The sequence below is a fragment of the Eumetopias jubatus genome, unplaced genomic scaffold (genome assembly GCF_037043125.1).
Source record: "Eumetopias jubatus isolate StellerSeaLion01/CBP00866 unplaced genomic scaffold, mEumJub1_p1.0 scaffold_12, whole genome shotgun sequence".
Classification (NCBI taxonomy): Eukaryota; Metazoa; Chordata; class Mammalia; order Carnivora; family Otariidae; genus Eumetopias; species Eumetopias jubatus.
Genome location: NW_028274818.1, coordinates 33173606 through 33192990, shown reverse-complemented (window position 1 = coordinate 33192990; position 19385 = coordinate 33173606). Strand labels below are relative to the sequence as shown.

The window sequence follows — 19385 nt, the reverse complement described above, 5'->3', positions numbered from 1 at the left end:
CAGGGGTCATTATTCACATTCCAGACAACTAAGGACCAAAGAAAGTCAGTGATGTGCTGCAGGCAGTTCATGGCAGGAGAGGACTTGAAGCCAGACCCTGGCTCCTGGTTGGCACTCTTTCTACCAGCGGGGCAGCCCCCACCCTGCTGGGCTCCTGGGCAGGGGGCGGGGGGCTTCACCATGCCTGATGCTCTCTCACAGCAACATTTTGAGATTGGGGTCACTGTCTCCCCTTTACAGAAGAGGACACTGAGACAGAGACCTTAAGTAGCTTGTGCCAAGTCACACGGGCTGGGAGCCAATGGGTCTGATTTCCGAGATCCTGCTCTGTCCACAAAAGCGCACTCTGTGGGATCTCTTCCTTGGGTAGCAGTGAAGAAAGGATGCTTCAGGCAGCCGCTTACAGCCCAGATGTTGACGCAGGCTGGTGCCGAGAAAGGCTCGTCTCAGCACCCAGCACGTGGCAGGTGCTCAGTAAGTGTCAGTTGTTATTGCTGCTAACCATGTGAGGAGAGCCCTTCTAGAAGATGGTGCCCATTTTGGCCTCTCTCCACTGTAGCCCAGCTACTTCTCTGTCCAGCACAGCCCATGCCTTGAGCTGCACCTGTTCCGCTCTGTACCTGGACAACCATCCCTCTGTCAGAAACCCCCTCTCTCTAGCACAAACTATATGCCCATGGAGGACGACTTTAGGGTCGGAGATGTATCTAGATTGGGAGCAGTAAGACAGAGAAAGTCACAAAGACAGAGAGAAGAGGAGTGATGTTGAGAAGCCGGCGGTCAGAAGCCCTGCGTCCATCTTCTGGATCATTAGGTGGAGGACAGTGTGCTGAGTGGAGGCTTTGGGGACCCCGTGTGGAGCCCTGCTCTGCTCTGACTTGCTTTGGGACTCAGTGATTCTTATCCCTCTCGAGCCTCGGTTTCCCTACCTTTGTGCATTCTTTAAGGCCCCTTTCACTTCTAATGGTCACCACTTAGGACATCTTGACTGGCCCTTGCTGAATGAGACACTTCCACTAACTGGCAGAGAACTGAGTTTATTCAGGAAAATCAGTCCGTACAATATGCACTACAGGACATCGCTCAGCTCGCATCACAGACACGGGATAAACAAGTGCACAATAAATTAGGGGGGAGCCCACCCATTCCCGCCACGATGGCCCTCAGGAAACTTTCCACAGACCCATTTATTATAAAATGATGGCAGACTATTTGGCTGCTTTCAGGTGGGATCAGGCAGCCTGGGCCCAGCCAGTGGGCCTTGCAGCCCCACACGGAGATCTGTTCAAATCTAGATTTTTCCCTGCAATACCCCAGCCCCAGAAGAGAGAATTCCAAAATGAAGAGAGGTCTCTTCAAAACACCCTCAACTGCATATAAACGGGGACTTCCCCGTCTTCCTCCCCTCAGGCAGCCCAACCGGGGCTGTTGCTCCCTGGGGTGTGAGCTTCCTGGTCATCAGGCTGCAGAAGTTCCTTGATTATTCTTGTCAATCCAGGCTAGAAAGATGTCAAGCTCTCCCAGAGACTTAATGGCAGCAGCCCGGACCTCCAGCTGAAACCAGGCACATCGTCATAAGAACCTGCCTTTCTAGACTACACAATCGTTTTCAATTCTCTCCCCTTGTTCCAGTCATCATGAGCTTTCCCTTTTATCCATCAGTTCTATTGGCAGAGCATACATACCCCAAAATTATTTTTCTAACAGGCAACCCAAATTGTTTTTCCCTCAGTTTCCTAATTTATCAAATGCAGATAATGGCTCATAACATCGTTATGAGGAAGACATGTGTTAATATTTGCAGTGTGCTTGGGATAGTAGCTGGTTCGTGGCAAGAACAATACAAGTCTTAGCCAGTTATAACATTACCCTATGGAGCCTCTCCACAATGCAGCAGAGCTGTGAACAGACTCCTGCCTCCTGACTTGTCAAAGCGTTGGCATCTGTTGGGAATGTGGTTGAAATGCAGAATCTCAGGCCTCCTTCCATACCTACTAAGCCAGAATCTGCATTTAATTTTGGCTAAGTCTCCAAAGGATGTATGTGAGAAACACTGCTTCTGCTCTACCTCTATATGAGATGTGCGTTCTACATGTGCGTATCTGTGAGAAACACTGTTCTTGGTCACCCCACAGAACACTGGTGGCACTTACCGACCACAGTGACACCTAGCAGGTAACATGTTTGGTGCACAACAACTTACAGTTCACTGGGGATCTTGGCTCCCTCTGTGTCACACCCATCTGAAATGGTGCGTGCTTTCCCCCAAAATCTAACACAGGTTAGTTCTGACATGTGAGGGCAGGAGAAAATGGTGGAGGCATGAGAGGGGGAGCCCAGGAAATTAGCCAAGGGGCTAAGACCTACACACTCCTTGCTGACACATAGAATTGGGAAGACCAGCAATAAACACTTGTTGAAGGAACGAGCGACTGAGTGGAGAGGAGGCAGAAGGGCTGGCACACTCTCCATCAGGGTCCCACATCCGATCTCCATCTTCCACGTCTCCCCCTGCTTACAGTTACCTGATCATAGTTGTCATGGATGATTCTGGTGGCGTTGGTGGCTTCATCCCTGCAGTGACACTGCATCTGCTCCTGCTGTGATCAAGTGGAGGAAGCACCCATCAGAGAACCTTTCCACCCGGCCCGTATTTTTCCACCCGAGGAGGGACATTCCTCCTTCTCCCCAAGGGTGGAGCTATAGTTCAGCTAAGGTGGGTCAGGTGGGTCAACTCGGGTCAGAGCAGCGAGGGGGAGAAGAGTCTGTTGATAGAATCGCCCTGTGTTTGACCAGGTTTTGCTCTCTGGGTTTGTAGTTCACCCGCCTGGAATGGCCAGGAAAGTAGGGGCCAAGTCTGCCTTGTCACCACTCGGTGAATGCAGGACCCCTCAGGGAAGGCACTAAATACTTATTGGATTAGTGAATTAAATGATTGATTAAATGAATCTTAATGTAAGTATGGCAGGGGTCATGACTTCTAACAATTTTAGAACCAGAGGCACAGAAAGGAGAGAGAATTCGCCACAAAGTCACATGGGTAATCATTGGCAGGGTTGGGGCAAGAACCCAGGGTTTCTCCTGGTCTAAGTTTTTGTGGGTTTGTTCGGGTTTGGTTCCGTTGCTGGTGTTTGTTTTTAATAGCGTACAATGAATTTATAGGCAACCCTTAGGTATAGACTATAGGTTGGAATAACCCAGAGGTCAATGGGTATGGAAACCCCAAAGGGCCACGAACAAAGAAACTAGAGAGATACATCTGACGAGCCTTGACTCCTGGGCATGCCTCTGTTACAGGCCAGCACTGAGATCACTGAAGGAATACTTTGCTATCAGGTCACCCCAGGAGGATGATCCATGAGGAAATGGGGTCTGCTGGGGTATCAGCTGGGAGGAAGCCCTGAGGAGTAGGTTCTGGACAGTTCTCCCAATGGATGACAGGGCGGGGGATTTCCCCTGAGTCTAGGAACCACTACAGAAAGCCGTGTGAGATCAGCATGTCCTGGGCCCTCCCTGGGGTTGGGAAACAGAGAGTCCTGATATGACCACTCACACATTGTTGCAGAGCCTTTTGCATGTAGAGGAAAGAGTTGGCAATGCTGCTGATTTTTCTCAAGATTTGAGGGTTCAGCTCCCGATGGTCCTTGAATACCTTGTCCACGTAAAATGCCAGGAGGTTCTTGGTCATGCAGCATACGTCTAAGGGCTACAGACACAAGTTAGAGAAAGCCCCAGGGACCCTCTTCTCTTACCATCTCAGAGACCAAAGAAGCCTATTTGAGTAGGGGCATCAAGGAACAAAATAGCTACAAGTCGATTTTTTAAAATTCATGTTGTTCTCAGAGTATCCATGTCCTCTCACCACATCAAAGCTACTTATGAGGAGAGATTGCGATTCCTCTTTTTTTTATGGCCAGGAAATATAACAGCAAGCGATGGAGCCCAGTCACAGACTAGAATTCTCTCTACAGCATCCCAACATGTCATCACTAACTTCAGCTTAAACCCTTCCAGGAATTCAGTGTCTCCCTTTTGAAAACATCCATGTCTGAGCAGCTTTCTGGAAAGGTACTTCCTTATGTTGTGCTGTGGTCCGCCCCTCCGTACCCTCTCCCACCCATCAACCTGTATATAAATACATGTGTATAAATATCAGGAGCTCTTGCATACCAGGTGTGTGCTGGGCACTATTCCTTCCATTGTAATTACATTGTATTTATCCTGACCGTCCTGCTCTGCTCCCCCCACCACCCCAATCTGTCCTTTTTAAACTGCAGGGATCATTTGAATGGAGCTAAGATTTGCAAGAATGGAAACTGACAGTGGCAGAAATTCGAACCTCTGGGCTTGTCGGGTGCTGGCAGTGTCTTTGTCTCCAAGCGGGGAGGGGGAGGACTTGAATTCCCAGGACACAGCTCAGAGCAGTTGTCTAGGCTGAGTTTCCTTCTAGCAATTTACACCCTTCCCTGAGACCCAGTGAGTTGCTTGGCAGGAGATTTATAGCCCAGTCTGAGAAGGGAGGGGTGTGAAGCATTTAGGGGGACAGTGCATCCATCTTCATTAGCATTAAAGCAGCAAAGCCTCCTTGGACGCACAAGCAGCTTTTCCTAGATGGCAAACTCTACTTGTGAAGCAAAACCCTTCCCCTCCTTCGCTCCTGCTGGTTCCCTTAACCAAAGGAGCAAAAAGTGGCACACCTTTGTTTAATCAGGGAGGGAGGGACAAATAGATAAAGACCTGCATCCTCATTGACTCTTATGCCACATCAGCTGTTTCTGGGCCTAGAGAGGAGAAAGAATCTGGAGACAGAGGGGGGCTTGGAGGTTCAACCACTGGCTCAACCGCTAACTAGTCATTTTCTCTCCCAAGCTATCTCTTTGCTCATTTGAAAATGATGGCTTTGGAATAGGTAGCCTTCTGGGTCCCTTCCAACTGCACTATCCTATGAGTCTCTCATACAGTTGGCTGGAATAGTATTTAGTAAGTGGCTACATCTATATACTACAAATGGATCAGGCCCAATACTGCTTAAAAGAATTATCTCACTCAGAGAAGCCAAAGGGGAAAAAAAAAAAAAAGAGTAACTCATTGCAACTATTCTTTGCACTCTGGCAGATAAATCTCTGAAAAAAAAAAGATATTTCTAGAATGCTTACAAGGACTGGCGGAGCTCATTTTTAAGGGTACTTCTCAGTGACCCCTTCTGTAAAGTGAATTCTCACCTTGTAGCCAACTGTTTTGTAACATACTCAACACCTCTCATCTGGAGAGTTTGGATGGATCTCTTTACTGGCTTTCCTGCCTCACATTTTCCACTGTAAAGAACATCACCAGAGAGTCTTTCTGAAAGATTCTGTGGTCATACAGTCTTTGGCTCAAGAACCTACACTGATGCCTTATTGCTGTATTATAAAGTCAAGGCTCAGCCTAGCTTTGAAGATTCTTGGTATGATGACTCCTGTGTATTTCTCCACCTCAGCCTCTTCCACTCACCTCACTCAGCAGCACGACCCTCATGCCACAAGAGTGGTTGCCTCACTGTCCCCTGACCCACATTCATTGATATCACACACATTCTCCCTGATCTCCAGATTCCTTCCTCCTTCATCCACTGACCCGTAGCCAACTCAACTTTTAAGTCACTGCTCATTTTCTCTGCTCCCCCATGAAAACTTCCAGAATCGCCCTGAGCCACAGACAACCTGCCCCCTTTGAGCGTGTGGCACCCCCAATCCCTCTCTAGGTAAGTGCTGTTTCTTTGATCCCTCCTAGGGGTTTCCAAGTCCCTGAGACACAAGTGTGCCCTAACACATCAGCTGGCAAATGAGAAACTGGGAATATTTCGAGAGTACACTGGAAATTGGGAAGGAGAAGAAGACAGAGTAGGGATTTCTTTCTCAGCCCAGGGCCACTTCACCATAAAAATAACAACACAGAAAGAGCCGATACAAGCCAATACCTTAATGCTATGCAGCGTCTCCGATGTGGACAAAATGGTGACATTTTGGAAGGTGTCCTTAGCTTGCTATGGAGGGAAACATAAGGACAGACACAAGCCTTGAGTACTCCATGTCCCCCTGAGACACAAAGGATAATGAAAAGGAACTTGCTCTTCAAGGTAAGATGGAAAGCCCACACCTTCACCCTGAACCCACACTCACAATGGTTTTTTTGATTTCTTGGAAAGCCTCTTCTATATGGTGTATGTCCATGGAAATCAGACACCTCCTCAGACCTCGGGTGCGCATTGAGCCCAGGAAGAACATAGCAGCCACGAGCCAAAGGGAAACACGCTGTGCCTTCATGTCCTGCAGGAAGGGATGGAAGTCAGCTGTCCAGCTGAGAGGGGAAAGCAATGGGACCCCTGACCAAGCTCGCCTCTGGACCTCAAGGCAGGCCAGGCAGCAGCCAAGAAAACAAGACTCAGTACCTCAGCCTTGTGGAGTTCATGGTCATGTGTCTCCTCAATTGAATGAGCCCTCTCCCTCCCCCGGTGTCCCCACCTTCACCCCAGAAAGCACAATACAGTGCTCTCTCAAGTCCCAGGGAGTCTGTTTGTGTGGATATCACTCCATTATGACTCAACAGGGCTCCTTTTGTCAACAGTAATGAAAAACATTGTTTTTAATAAATTAAATAGGAAAAACAGGGTTGGTAATACGCCCTAGGAATTAGGCAACAGATCTGAAAAACCCTAAAAGCACATTTTTTTAATGTTTGCTCCCGAAATAGACGACACCCTTTTATTATAAACCCCCGATGTGTATCTGCTTAAAATCATTTGTTTGAAGCCAACTATGAAGATGTCACCTTCTGGAGAAGATGAGAAAGGGAGGAACAATACACCTCCAAACAGCTAATTAGCCACAGTGAAGCGAGAGAGGGGGGCAAGTTGGCAGCTTCCCCTCTGTCACCCACTGAGCCAGGGTCTGTGAGGGACAAGTTTGCAGCTCATTAGTCCTAGGCAGGGCCAGACTTTTCCTAATCCCATCACCCAACCTGCCTCTGTCCTCTCTGCCTCTCCCACGTAACCACTCTATGGTGTCATTCAGACACATGGAGAAAAGTCTCTTCCCCTGACTTTCCCAAGCACTACCCCAGGGCTTAGCCTTAAAGAGGTCTTAGGACAGCACGTGTGATGAGACCAGCCCTCTGCCCAGCATCCTCCATGGTGCACGCCCAGAGCTCTCGCTTCCAGCCGTGTGTGCGTGTGTGCGCGGCTGCAGTGGGTGTGGCCCGTGGCAGTGCACAAGATAGGAAGCCAGCTGCGGGGGCTGCAGAGCCCCCCACCCACTCCTTGCTGTAGCTCCCAGTGCCAGAACTATAAAGGACATGCGTGTGAGAGTGTGAGCCTCAGCGGGCCCCACTCCCCATCACCGTTCCCCAATCTTCCTTGGAATTCCCAAACTCTTCTCCAGAAAACCAAGAAATAGCAAATCCTATTTCGAAAACCATTTTGCCTCATGTCTTAGTAACTCAGTATCATTCCCCATGAGCACACAGTTGTAGAATGAGACCTTACCATGTAGCAGGCATCATGCCAAAGGACTTGATTCCTCTTTTCCCATGGTAGGGAAGACTGTAGAGTCCCCCACAGCTCTATTCCCCCTCAAGGCAACAAAGACACTTCTAGAAAGTCAAGTGAGTGGGAAAAGAGCACAGTTTTTCCTCTGATAAGACGATTTTCAGAAGCAATGGGCCATCCTCTGATCACCCCGTGCCTGGACCCTCAGACATTGTGCAGAGGAGAAAGATGCCTCCCTTAGCTTGGTTAGGCAAGCCCAGACATCTTGGCCGATTCAGAAACAGTAGTAGCTAATGTTCATCATACATGCCACATGTGAGGGGTATTGTGCCGAGCATTTCCCACAATTATCTTATTGAATGCTCACAACCACCCTGTGAGGTGAGTTGTTTCTGTCCCCATTCTACCCAAGAGGAAACTGACACAGAGAAGTGAAGACACCTGCCCAAGGTAGGCGGCCAGCAAGTGGCAGAGCCAGCCCTGGAAGACAGGCGCGTTGGCCCTCGAGCCCGCTGTCCTTACCACCACACCATCCCGCGGACTGCAGCATTCCCTCCGGGGCTCAACTGGATATCCCAGCAGCTCCCCTCCCACCAGACAGACAGGAGCACCTTTCTGAACTGGTCCCCCTGAACTAGCGATGCTCCTTATATTTAAAGAGCTATTTAATACTGCAAAGCCTTATTTTAAAAAAAGAAAAGATATCAAATGCCCAGCACAGTTCCTAGAACAAAAAGGTTATAGTAAACATTAGATTCCTTCCTCTTCCCTTCCCTCCTGCCCTCCTTCTTCCCCATTCTCCATCTTTTCTTATTGAGAACAAGGTACCAGGAGGTTCATCCTCTATATGGAGTACCCTTCCCCATCCTACAAAATACCCAGGCCATACACAATGTCGACAGGTCACCTATCTACAGCAGTGAGGGACGAGGGCTAGGACGGTGTGCCCAAAAGCCTCCAGCGAAGGCCCACGTGAGCCTCACCTCTCACCAGGTGCTTCCAGGCCGCTTCTGTGTCTCCTCTGTCTGCTCTTCGCCACTCAGAAAGGGCTGGTCACTTTTATGCAGGTGGATAAGAGGAAATGTTGTCAAAGTTTACTGGGTGGGTCCGCCTTTGGGAGATTATTTTTCTCCTCTGTTTCCTTAGTATCTCATTTCCTTAATTGTTTTCTTTTCTTGCTTCTTTGAGATATAGCTGATTAATCATTATTAAGAAATGCCTCTTTCTTCTGGGTCTTGACATGCAGCTTCTAGGAAGAATAAACTCCCCATCTCCATGCAAATGAGAATTTCTTGCAATTCTGTGTCCATACAGAAAAATCCAAGTTAGGTCACTGTGGCATGCCACCAACAGTACCCCGCAGGCAAACTCAGGAAAGTATTCTCCTGACAGCCCCACCCTGACAGCAGCCAGCCCCATGAGACGCTGCAGGTGTCCTTGGTCTCGGCACACTCCATCTGCCCGAAGCCTCATACAGCTGTTGAGCACCTTTTTTTATTTTTTTATTTTTTTATTTTTTTAAATTTTATTATGTTATGTTAGTCACCATACAATATATCATTAGTTTTTGATGTGGTGATCCACGATCCACTGTTTTTGTATAACACCCAGTGCTCCATGCAGTATGTGCCCTCCTTGATACCTATCACCGGGTTAACCAATCCCCCCCTCCCCTCTAAAACCCTGTTTGTTTCTCAGAGTCCATAGTCTCTCATGGTTCATCTCTCCCTCCAATTCCCCAACCCCCTCATTTTTCCCTTCTTTCTCCTAATGTCCTCCATGCTATTCATGTTGAGCACCTTTTAGTGCCAGGCATTAGCGAAATGCTCTACGTGCATTATTTTGTTTAACCTTATGGGAAACCTCTTTTCTCCCTCTCAGAAATATATCAATTTGGACATCATCTCTTTCCTCTTTCTCGTGTCCCTTGGAGGGCCCTTTCATCTCGATTAATGCAGGAAGAGAAAATGAGAAGTAGAAAGTGGGAAAATGAGGATGTCTAGGGGCTTGGCAGACTCAGGAACAGAGCCTAGAGTCCTTGTTCTTGGAACAGAAGACCCTCCATCTAAATTACTCTTTGTATATAAACTCTACATCATGACTTCTCCAAGGATCAGGGTTTGGGGTGATGGTAAGGGAAAGATAGGTTGTAAAAAGTTTCCTCCCTAAATAATCAGAGCTTGTTTTTACCAAATGAAGCACTCTCAATGAAGATGGGCTGTAATTACAAGAGACCCACCAGGCCCTTTGGACAACGGGCTGGAGCAGACCTTGCAGGCAGCTAGATTGGGGAGTGATGGGCAGGACACCGGCAGAGAAGAAAGAGGGACAGGGAAGTCTGGGGACTTTTTGTAGGGGTAGGTGCAAGGGAAAGAAGTTATGAGAGCTAAAAACCTTGTCCAGCATCTTGGACTTAATGATATAATACATGTCCTAAGAAGCAGTCGATTGTAATGACCATGGTGTAGCTCTAGATTTATACCCTGCCTTTCCCTCTTCTCTGTGAGACACTAGACAAGCTGTTTATGACTTTTCTGAAGCTCAATAAAATAAGTAAAATAAACTATGAGGATTTGAATGAGCTAATGGACTTGATACACGATAATTACTCAATAAATATTATTTATTCCGATGCCGTGTGCCAGGCACCTGGAAAAAGAGAAGACACCTTTGTTAGGAGTTAATAGGTGTCTCTTTCTTCCTTCTAGCAGGGAGAAAGGAGCTCTCTTGAGTCCAGAGATCTCCCACCCACCCAGTCCTGCTTCCCCGCAGAGGGGGTGGGCAGGAAGGTGGTTGCTGTGTTCCCAGCACGGCCTGAGCCTTCTGGCTTGTAGCTCACAGATGGTGACCCAGCCCCACATGCTACATGATTGCAAAACTGTCCCTTCTGGCTCTCACCCTGTATTCAACCCCTTGTACTCAGACTGTATGTTCTGACCCAGCTTTTATTTCAGGGCAGAGATGTCATATCGGGGAACTTGCAGAGGAAGGAAAAATGTGTGATGTGTTTATAGATCCTTTCTAGCATGCAGTATATCATAGCAGCTGGGCCTATAGCTCTGGAAGCAGCCTGGCTTAGGCTGCCTGCCTCTGATCAGACTGAAGGCAAGCCAGTTCATCTTTGAATGATGTCTGCCTCTATTTCTTCATCTGTAAAATGGTGTTAATTGTGCCTACTGAATACTTGCCATGTGGACAGGGTGTGTAGATTTAAATGACCTGGCACATAATAGGAGCTTCAAAAATAGTAACCTTTGGGGCGGCTGTGTGGCTCAGTCGGTTAAGCATCTGACTCTTGATCTCAGCCCAGGTCATGATGTCAGGGTTATGATCTCAGGGTTGTGAGTTCAAGCATGTTGGGCTTCATGCTGGCTGTGGAGCTTACTTAAAAAAGCTTTTTTAAATTTAAAAAATGGTAACCTTTGTTAATAATTTTACAGTCCCCTTTTGAGGCCCTAAATTGGGAGGAAGGAGAGATAATAAGAAATGATTTCCCTCCATCCTAAGCCTTGATGCCTAACAATATAACTTAAAGTAAGAATATAGATTGCGATGGAATGGCATTCCTTCCAGGATTGCAGTCAAACCATGGATTTGATCCACAAATATAGGGCTCTGTCTAACCTTAGTATTGGATCTTCTAGTACCAGTTGACCCATCATTGGAAACCAGAGCTCAATTTTCCATCTGGTACATGGGGAAGCAAAAAGAATGTGAAGGAAGACTTTTGAGCCAGAATGGAGAATGCTCTGAGCTTGATGTGTGCTGGACACAGCTCTTTCCAATCCCCTGTCCCCACCCACGAGCCACTCCAACTTCATGAACTGTTCATGGTGGTGCCAAGGTAATTTCCTCTCCATAAAAGAGTGCAGCTGATCCACTCCTCTAAGTGCTAAATCCTGGCCTCAGACAAAAAGTGAGGCAGGCATTACACAACTCCAGAGGGCACCATGCCCATTGCCTTTTATGGGAATGAAGCTCCATGGAGTTGAGTGGTGTGGTCCTACTGAGTGATCTGAACAAAATGGATAAGGTCTGTATGAATGATTTTGTGCGTATCATTGCGAGGACTGTACCGCACTAGAAAGAATGATAGAGAAAGCGTTTGTAAAAGAAAGAAATGTTGGTACTGATGAATGGATATTCCATCTGGGAAGTAAATAGAAACATAAAAAGAATATAAATGTTTAAATGTCTTGATAAATACATTTGCATTGTAATGATATGTTTAGAATTTGTATATAGCTGTGAAAATAAAGCAAAAAAAGATAAATTTCCCAGTCCTTGGGGACTTTAAACTTAAAAAGTTTCTCCTTTGTTTGGGATTTAGAAATGAGGGTCAGAAAGGCTAGCAGAGAACACCCAGTTCAGCATTCCCATTACAGCAATGAACAAATGGAGGCATGAACCAGCCCTCTGGCCACACAGTGAGGAAGTGGCACCCTGTTCTCAAATCTCCATCTCTTGACTTCTAGCTCAGTGTCCTTCCTAACCCCATGCTGCTTTCTTATCTTAGGATCACATGGAGTAGAACAGAACACAAAGCTATGGGGAACCTCAAGCCTGTTTAGCAGGGAATGTGATGTAACTCTCCCAAGCCAAGCTGTTCTGACTTGCCTTCACCCAGGAAGTCCATGATCTAAGGAAATCTGAACTGGCCAACCCTGCCTAGCAGGAGAGGGAAGGACAAATTGGGCATCTATGCTACAAACACTTGGCCATGCCTTCTCCTTTCTTACCCACAGGACTCCCAGTCAAGTCTTGCTGATCTAGAGCCTCAGATCCTGTTTGAAACCTTATGCCAATGGATTACAGGTCAAATGGCATGAAATAACCCCTATGGAGACTGGGGAGGGGGAGCCAGGGATGGGTAATAGAAAGAATCCAAGCATTGCCTCCCCATTCCTTTCCTGAATCACTGACCTGGTCTCACTCCCAACAACACATCTTCTCCTAGGAAGTGAGACTTTCTAAAGAGCAAACCCAGTCTTGGTGCTCCCCAGCCTAAAACTCCCAGCATGGCTCCCAGGGGCTACTAGGATAAAGGGCTAGCCTGTCCCCATAGAACTTCGGAACCATCACAATCAGACTTTGTCCACATCTTCAACTTCATCTCTCGATGAGCCCCAAACACCTCACTGCCCCTTCTCACCTAGAAAGCCCTCCTGTTGCTTTTTCTGCTTTGCAAATGCTATCCAGCTTTCAAGACTTAGCTCTGGTGTGACTTCCTGTGTGAAGTCTCTCCCCTCTTCCTTTCCCTCTGCCCTCTCCTTCCTCCTCCCTACCTCCACCCTGGTTGAGTTGACTCCTCTTTCCTTCATATTCCCACTGGATGGATACCAGAGGGTCAATTAACTGTGAATTTCAGATAAGCACATTTCAGTGCTCATCCATCTAAAATTCACAGTTAACTGGGCTCCTGTATTTTCTAAAGATTTTTTTTTTTTTAATTTGACAGAGAGAGACACAGCGAGAGAGGGAACACAAGCAGGGGGAGTGGGAGAGGGAGAAGCAGGCTTCCCGCAGAGCAGGGAGCCCGAAGCGGGGCTCGATCCCAGGACCCCGGGACCACGACCTGAGCCGAAGGCAGACGCTTAACGACTGAGCCACCCAGGCGCCCCTGGGTTCCTGTATTTTCATTAGTGGAATCTGGCAACCTTACACCGAACCATCTATAAAATTCAACCCCAGCAAGGGGCAGACCCCGCTTGTATGAGGCCTGTAGCTCATTTAATCAGGGAGGGAGGGTACTTTTTAAGAAAAGAAATTTTAAAATAAAAGTACAAAATTAGAGACCAAAGTGAATCTTTATTTAGAATGATAAAAAAAATCATAACAAATTACAAATTTTAAAAGCTGACAAATATCACACACCCAAAATCCAGGAAGATAACTGAACACTTTTATCAATTAACTACCTAACATCTCTTTGTTTGTTTCTTCTTTGACAATGATTTTGAAATGTTATTTTCTATGAAGAGAATAAAAAGATAAGTCTGTCTTTCCTCTGGTATAGTTGTCCAAAATTAGGTTTTTGTTGTTGATAGTTGGAATGCATGACATACGTGACAGGTTTACACCCTACACAGATGGAAATTCTGATAATTTCTGCTTCACGAAGTTCCCATCAGAAAAGAAAAAGTATCTGATTCATTTCTAATCATATATATTGCATTATTGAATAAATATTTCTATGTTGACTAGATTTTAATGAAAACCAAATCTTTGGCTTACAGTTGTATATGCCTGGAAGAATTTTCAACATACTTCCTTCTCTCTCCATACATCTCAAACCTTGCTTCTCTTCTGCTCACACACTTCCAGTAACAAGAATTAGCACTGTGGGTGGAAGGAGTGTTCCTGGTGCTATTCTCACACCAGAATGGCTAGCAATATTTTAACCACATGCAGATGTGATTATAAGCCATGAAAATATATCCAATAAAGGTCAAATGCATCCCCAAGTCAACTACTCCAGATCCCCTAGGTATTGTGGCTTCTCTAATATCAGCTGCCATGAGGAGAAGTCAGAGTGAGAAAGGGCACTGATCTTAACTGATTAAGGCTAAAATACCTTCATCTTGTGAATTTTACAAGAATATATGACATGTGAACATTGCTAAGACCCCTCCACAGACTTGAAAGGAGCCCATGCAAGTGAGGAACCTGAAGCTTAAACTTCCTTAGCTAAACAGTAAATCCCTACCGACCACAGACTCTAGGATAGTACATTGCATTTATTTGTATTTTGTAATTTAATTTTTATTTTTTTAATTTTTTAACATGGCTTATGAATTTCTGCATTTTTTAAGATTATTTATTTATTTATTTATTTGAGAGACAGAGAGAATGAGAGAGAGAGAGAGAGAGCATGAGAGGGGGGAGGGTCAGAGGGAGCAGACTCCCCGCTGAGCAGGGAGCCCAATGTGGGACCCGATCCTGGGACTCCAGGATCATGACCTGAGCCGAAGGCAGTCGCTTAACCAACTGAGCCACCTAGGCGCCCTTAATTTTTATTTTTAATCAAAGGTGACCACGTACATGATTTTAGAAGGCATATATGTGATGCAAACTGCATTCAGTTGCCCCAGCCCTCCCTACCTCTTGTTCCTATGCCCTGTAGGCAACAGCTGACAATATTCAAGTTCCTCTTCTGTTACCTAGCTCCATAATTCTAAAGAACATGCATTTATTGCTATCTCAAAATCTTTGTTTTAGAAGTGATCTATCAGCTTATTACAAAGGAAGATAAAAATTTAGTTCTTGAATAACACCCCATGCCAACAATGCTCACTTCCCTCCCCCCTCCTGCAAGTATAAACATATCTCAGTTACACTTCTTTCAAGGCAACATGTCACAAAAGTCCACCTACAGAGGAATGAGCCTTTGGGAGAAGGCGAAGTCCTGCTCTCGGGCCCTTGTGTCTCGACTTGCTCCAAGGAGAACCAGAAGAATAGTATCAAATCCAAATGTTCTATGTGTTTTTCATTCCATTAGCTTACATTTCTCATGGTCACGAAGTCAGAATTCACAGACGAAAGGAGCTAGATTAACAGGAATAGCTAACAACTATTAAGCATGTTTATGAGCCCAGGCACAGTATGAAGCATCTATATACATTATCTCTTTTGATCTTCCTACCTGCTCTATGAGGTAGAGGCTGTGTTTGTGTCTATTGTTTTAGCTGTGGAAGCTGACACCTGTCAAATGCTTCAGCCCAGGGCACTGGGGAGCAAGTGGCAAAGCTGAATGCAACCTAGGTAGCCTGGCTCCAGCACCCCCACTCTTAACCACTTCATTCTACCAGACATGAAGAAGCATCTGGTCCAGGCTTCTCATTTACAGATGAGGAAAGAGCTGGCTGTATAATTTTGGACAAGTGAACCTCTGTGCCTCAGTTTCCTCGTCAGGAGAAGTGGGGTTGATAATTCCTGCCCTGCCCTCCTCTGTTGCAAATCATGTGTCACATCCATGTGTAAGGGGTGATAAGGAGCATAGTGAGGGCATTTGTCTGGAAAGAAAGAATTGCCTTTTCTCTCTACCTATTTATCTAAGAGTGCCAGATTAACTAGCTATCCCTAAAGCTTTTCTTGTAGCACAATCATGGTTTAAGCACAGAAAAAGTTAATGATGCCCAAACTACAGATCCAAGATGTCTGTTTTGTTCCTTTGAGAAGTTTGTGAAATATATGGGATGACCCACCCCCAAAATGTGCAGAACATACAAACTTTCTTGTCTTGTCCAAAGCCACACAGCTGAATAGTGGTGGACTGGGGACCCATATCTCTGAACTCAAACCAGTGCTCTTTTCATTCACTTGACCTTTGTCACTTCTTCTGGCTTCTTCCTACCAATATAGAAACCTTCGTACAATTAAAAAAAAAAAAAAGACATCTCTTCCTTCTAAGCAAAGAAAAAGCAAAGCAGCAAATGGTATAGAGAATATGGCTTGAGAGCACCCTTCCCAACCAACAAATCCAGGCATGTCAGCAGAAACTGAAATTCTGTAGAAATCGGATATGGTTTTTCCCTTATTGGTAAAATGAACTGTGTCAGTTAAAAAGAGCTGTTCCCACAGGCACTGGGAACCAGAGAATTCCTGAGGAACATTTCATCTCAAGAGACCTAGGGGGAGAAGAAGGTTGAACTGGAGGCTGTTGACTGACTGCATGGTTATAGTTAGCGGGCAGCAGATCAAGGGTTCATGGATCTGAAATACTTGAGGTGGGAGAGCAGGCAGGCAGGAAGACTACATCCTGTGTCAAAACCTGGACGAAACCCTAACCAGCAGCACCCCATCACTGAATTATCCCAACCCTTAGGATCCTGTCTATACAGAAAGCCAGAGGTTTTGCTTAGACTTCCAATCCTAAAGGATGGTCTCCACTGGTTGGGTTAAACCTCCACCATATTCCAAGTACAGATTCATTCCATCGGGCATGCTTAGTGGAAGCCAGCTGTCGGCATCTCTTAGAAGTGAGCTAGGAGGGGCACCTGGGTGGCTCAGTCTGTTGAGCATAAGACTTGATTTCAGCTCAGGTCATGATCTCAGGGGTGTGAGATTGAGCTCCACATTGGGCTCCAGACTCAGCATGGAGTCGACTTGAGTTTCTCGCCCTCTGCCCCTCCCCCTGCTCATGTTCTCTCTCTCTCAAATAAATAAATAAATCTTAAAAAAAATGTGAGCTGGGATTTTTGCTTAAGGCTCAAACTTAAAACATGTTGCAATTCCTCCAGGAATCCTCTTGCTCCTCTCTTTTTTTGTCCACTTGGTCTCCTCTCAGCACTTGTGAACTTACTCTGTGCTCTGTTCATCTTCACTTTGAGTTATTTGAGCCACTCTGAAATCTCCTAACCATCAGACTGACTTGAGGAGGACTGAGACTGTGTCTCCTCCGTCAGAGAGTGCGTTCTAGCTAGCAACTAGATGGCTCCTTGCCTAAATCAACCTTTAAGTTGGAAAACATAAGGTCAAGTTCTTGCTTGGATATAAACTCCATGATGGCAGGGACCTTTTCTCTCTTGTTCCTTATTTTGTCTCCAAAATGTAGCACGTAGTAGATATTCCATAAATGTCTGTTGAGTGAATGCAGGAATAAATGGCAGATGATGGAAACTTCCAAAAGCATAGAAAATTGCAGACTTTTTTGATGTTTCCCCACAGCCACCTATAAGTTCTGGTGAGTTCAACATGAAGAGTTTGCCCACTAAGCTGGTTGCCCAGTAGGGAAGGGTCCCTGGATTTGTACCATAGAAATACTTTCTTTCTGTGCCCCTTAAGTGAAGCCCTACCATAGAAAAATCAGAGAGGTCAGGTGCAAAGGGTTTGCATGCTTCTCTCCCAGCGTCCACAACCATCAGCCCCCAGGAATAAGTGGAGGAAAGCAACTCTGGCTGTTGGAGTAGAATTGTATAGGTCTTTTTCTTTCCGTATATGCACCTATGCTAGAGATTTCAACAAAATGTGGTACCAGAAGGAAAAATTTTGAACGTGACATTTTCTAGATATTAAAGAATTATCAAACAGGAAAAGAAAAAAACTCAATTTAACCAGTTATATCAAAGCAAAATTCATCATTTTGTCTAATGCACTTGAAGCACAATAACACAAGCACATTTTAAGTGCCAGATTAACTTGCCATCCCTAAAGCTTTCCTTGTAGCACGATCATGGTTTAAGCACAGAAAAAGTTAATGATGCCCAGACTACAGATCCAAGATGTCTGCTTTGTTCCTTTGAGAAGTTTGTGAAATATATATGGGATGACCCCCCCAAAATGTGCAGAACATACAAACTTTCTCTCTGATGTCCATCCATGAACACTCAGGAGTCCATACGCTCTAAATTTAAAACCTTAAAAGACTTGGATTTGGGTCTAATTTTGACACTTGCTGGCTGTATAATTTTGGACAAGGGAACCTCTGTGCCTCAGTTTCCTCATCAGGAGAAGTAGGGTTGATAATTCCTGCCCTGCCTTCCTCTGTTGCAAGTCATGTGCTGCATCCATGTGTAAGGGGTGATAAGGAGCATAGTGAAGGCATTCATCTGGAAAGAAAGAATTGCCTTTTCTCTACCTGTTTATCTAAGAGTAGTTCACAATATGCTCAGTGATGAAAGTCACAGAAAGAGAAAAATCTGATGCTCAAAGTGACCTGATACTGGGCCTTTCAGTTGAGTTTCTTCATGTTAGTCCTGCCTATAGAAGGGTCTTTCCAGGGCAGGAGGCTTGCACAATCTCTCCCTTAGGAGAAAGCAGGAGAATAATTTCAGACCCCCATAGGTCTATGACCCCAATGACATTGGCAAAGCCAAATGATGCTGAGTTATGGAATAAGCCCGGACTTAGGGTGACCAACCATCCCAGGTTGCCCAGGACGGAAGGGTTTCCTGGGACACAGAACCTTCAGTCCTGAAGATGGAAAAGTCCCAGGCAAACCAAGATAAGCTGGTCACTACAAGTTTGACTGAGAAAGAAGGGCCAGATTTGAGATGGTGCTGCTTAGTAGCTGTGCAACCTTGGGCAAGTCCCATAAGGCTAACCTCTATTAGCCTCGGTGTTCTCATCTAGAACATGGAGTAAATAAGGACAAAACAATATAACATATAGGTCCACTCCTAGCTAAAGGGGGGAACTCAATAATTTTTTTTTTTTTAGTAGACTCCACACCCAGAGTGGAGCCCAACACAGGGTTTTAACTCATAACCCTGAGATCAAAACCTGAGCTGACATCGAGAGTTGGATGTCCAACCTACTGAGCCATCCAGGCGCCCCAGTAAATGGTTTTTAATTTGAAAATGCAAGCAACAGGAATGTAACTCACTGAGGGGAGTCTGTGCCTTCCACTTCTCCACCAACACTCTTACCAACACAGGTAGGATCTGTCATCATTTCATACTCTCCAAAGTATTTTCACAGATGGTCTTGCTTTATATTCTAAATTCCTTGTATGTAGGGAAAATGTTCCTATCGTCTTTTTCCAGACAGAAAACTGAGGCTTAGTGATTAGAGCATCATGCACCAAGGCAGAGCTAGCCCTCCAACCTGAGCACCTCAACGTCTGACTCAGGTGCCTTCCCTCCAGACCATTCTCCTTCCCTCTCCCACGGGCAGCTGCTAGTGCTTTCCCCCAGCTGGGGGCCAGGCATCTGGAGACTAACATTCCACTGTTACCAAGAGTGGCAGTGCCAGAATGGGCATGAGGAGACGTTTCACCCCCCCACCACACAAGCTCATGATCATTGCTGGGCACCACAAGATTTAGGGCTCAAAATGTTCTTTCCCTCTGAACACGTGGAGATCCTTTGACCAAGCTCAAATGTGCTTCGGTCAGATCCTTCTTAAGAAAAGCAGGAACCTC

The 19385-nt window shown here is 45.9% G+C and overlaps 1 protein-coding gene across 6 annotated transcripts in view; it reads right to left on the bottom strand.

Annotated features, from left to right (window-relative positions):
• Nucleotides 1-19385, bottom strand: part of IL19 (interleukin 19) — a 102571-nt gene that overhangs the window by 10402 nt on the left and 72784 nt on the right. For 4 of the 6 annotated variants that reach the window (XM_088017220.1, XM_088017224.1, XM_088017222.1 and 1 more), the window contains 6 exons: nt 8509-8825; nt 6162-6308; nt 5960-6025; nt 3554-3706; nt 2526-2600; nt 1022-1554 (listed from right to left, as the gene is read on the bottom strand). In XM_088017220.1, coding sequence (XP_087873346.1) covers nt 1459-1554; nt 2526-2600; nt 3554-3706; nt 5960-6025; nt 6162-6305 — 534 coding nt within the window. In that variant the 5' untranslated portion in view covers nt 6306-6308; nt 8509-8825 and the 3' untranslated portion in view covers nt 1022-1458. Of the gene's footprint in view, nt 1-1021; nt 1555-2525; nt 2601-3553; nt 3707-5959; nt 6026-6161; nt 6309-8508; nt 8826-19385 lie in introns of those variants that run through there. The other 2 variants (XM_088017225.1, XM_088017221.1) reach the window with 2 other exon arrangements.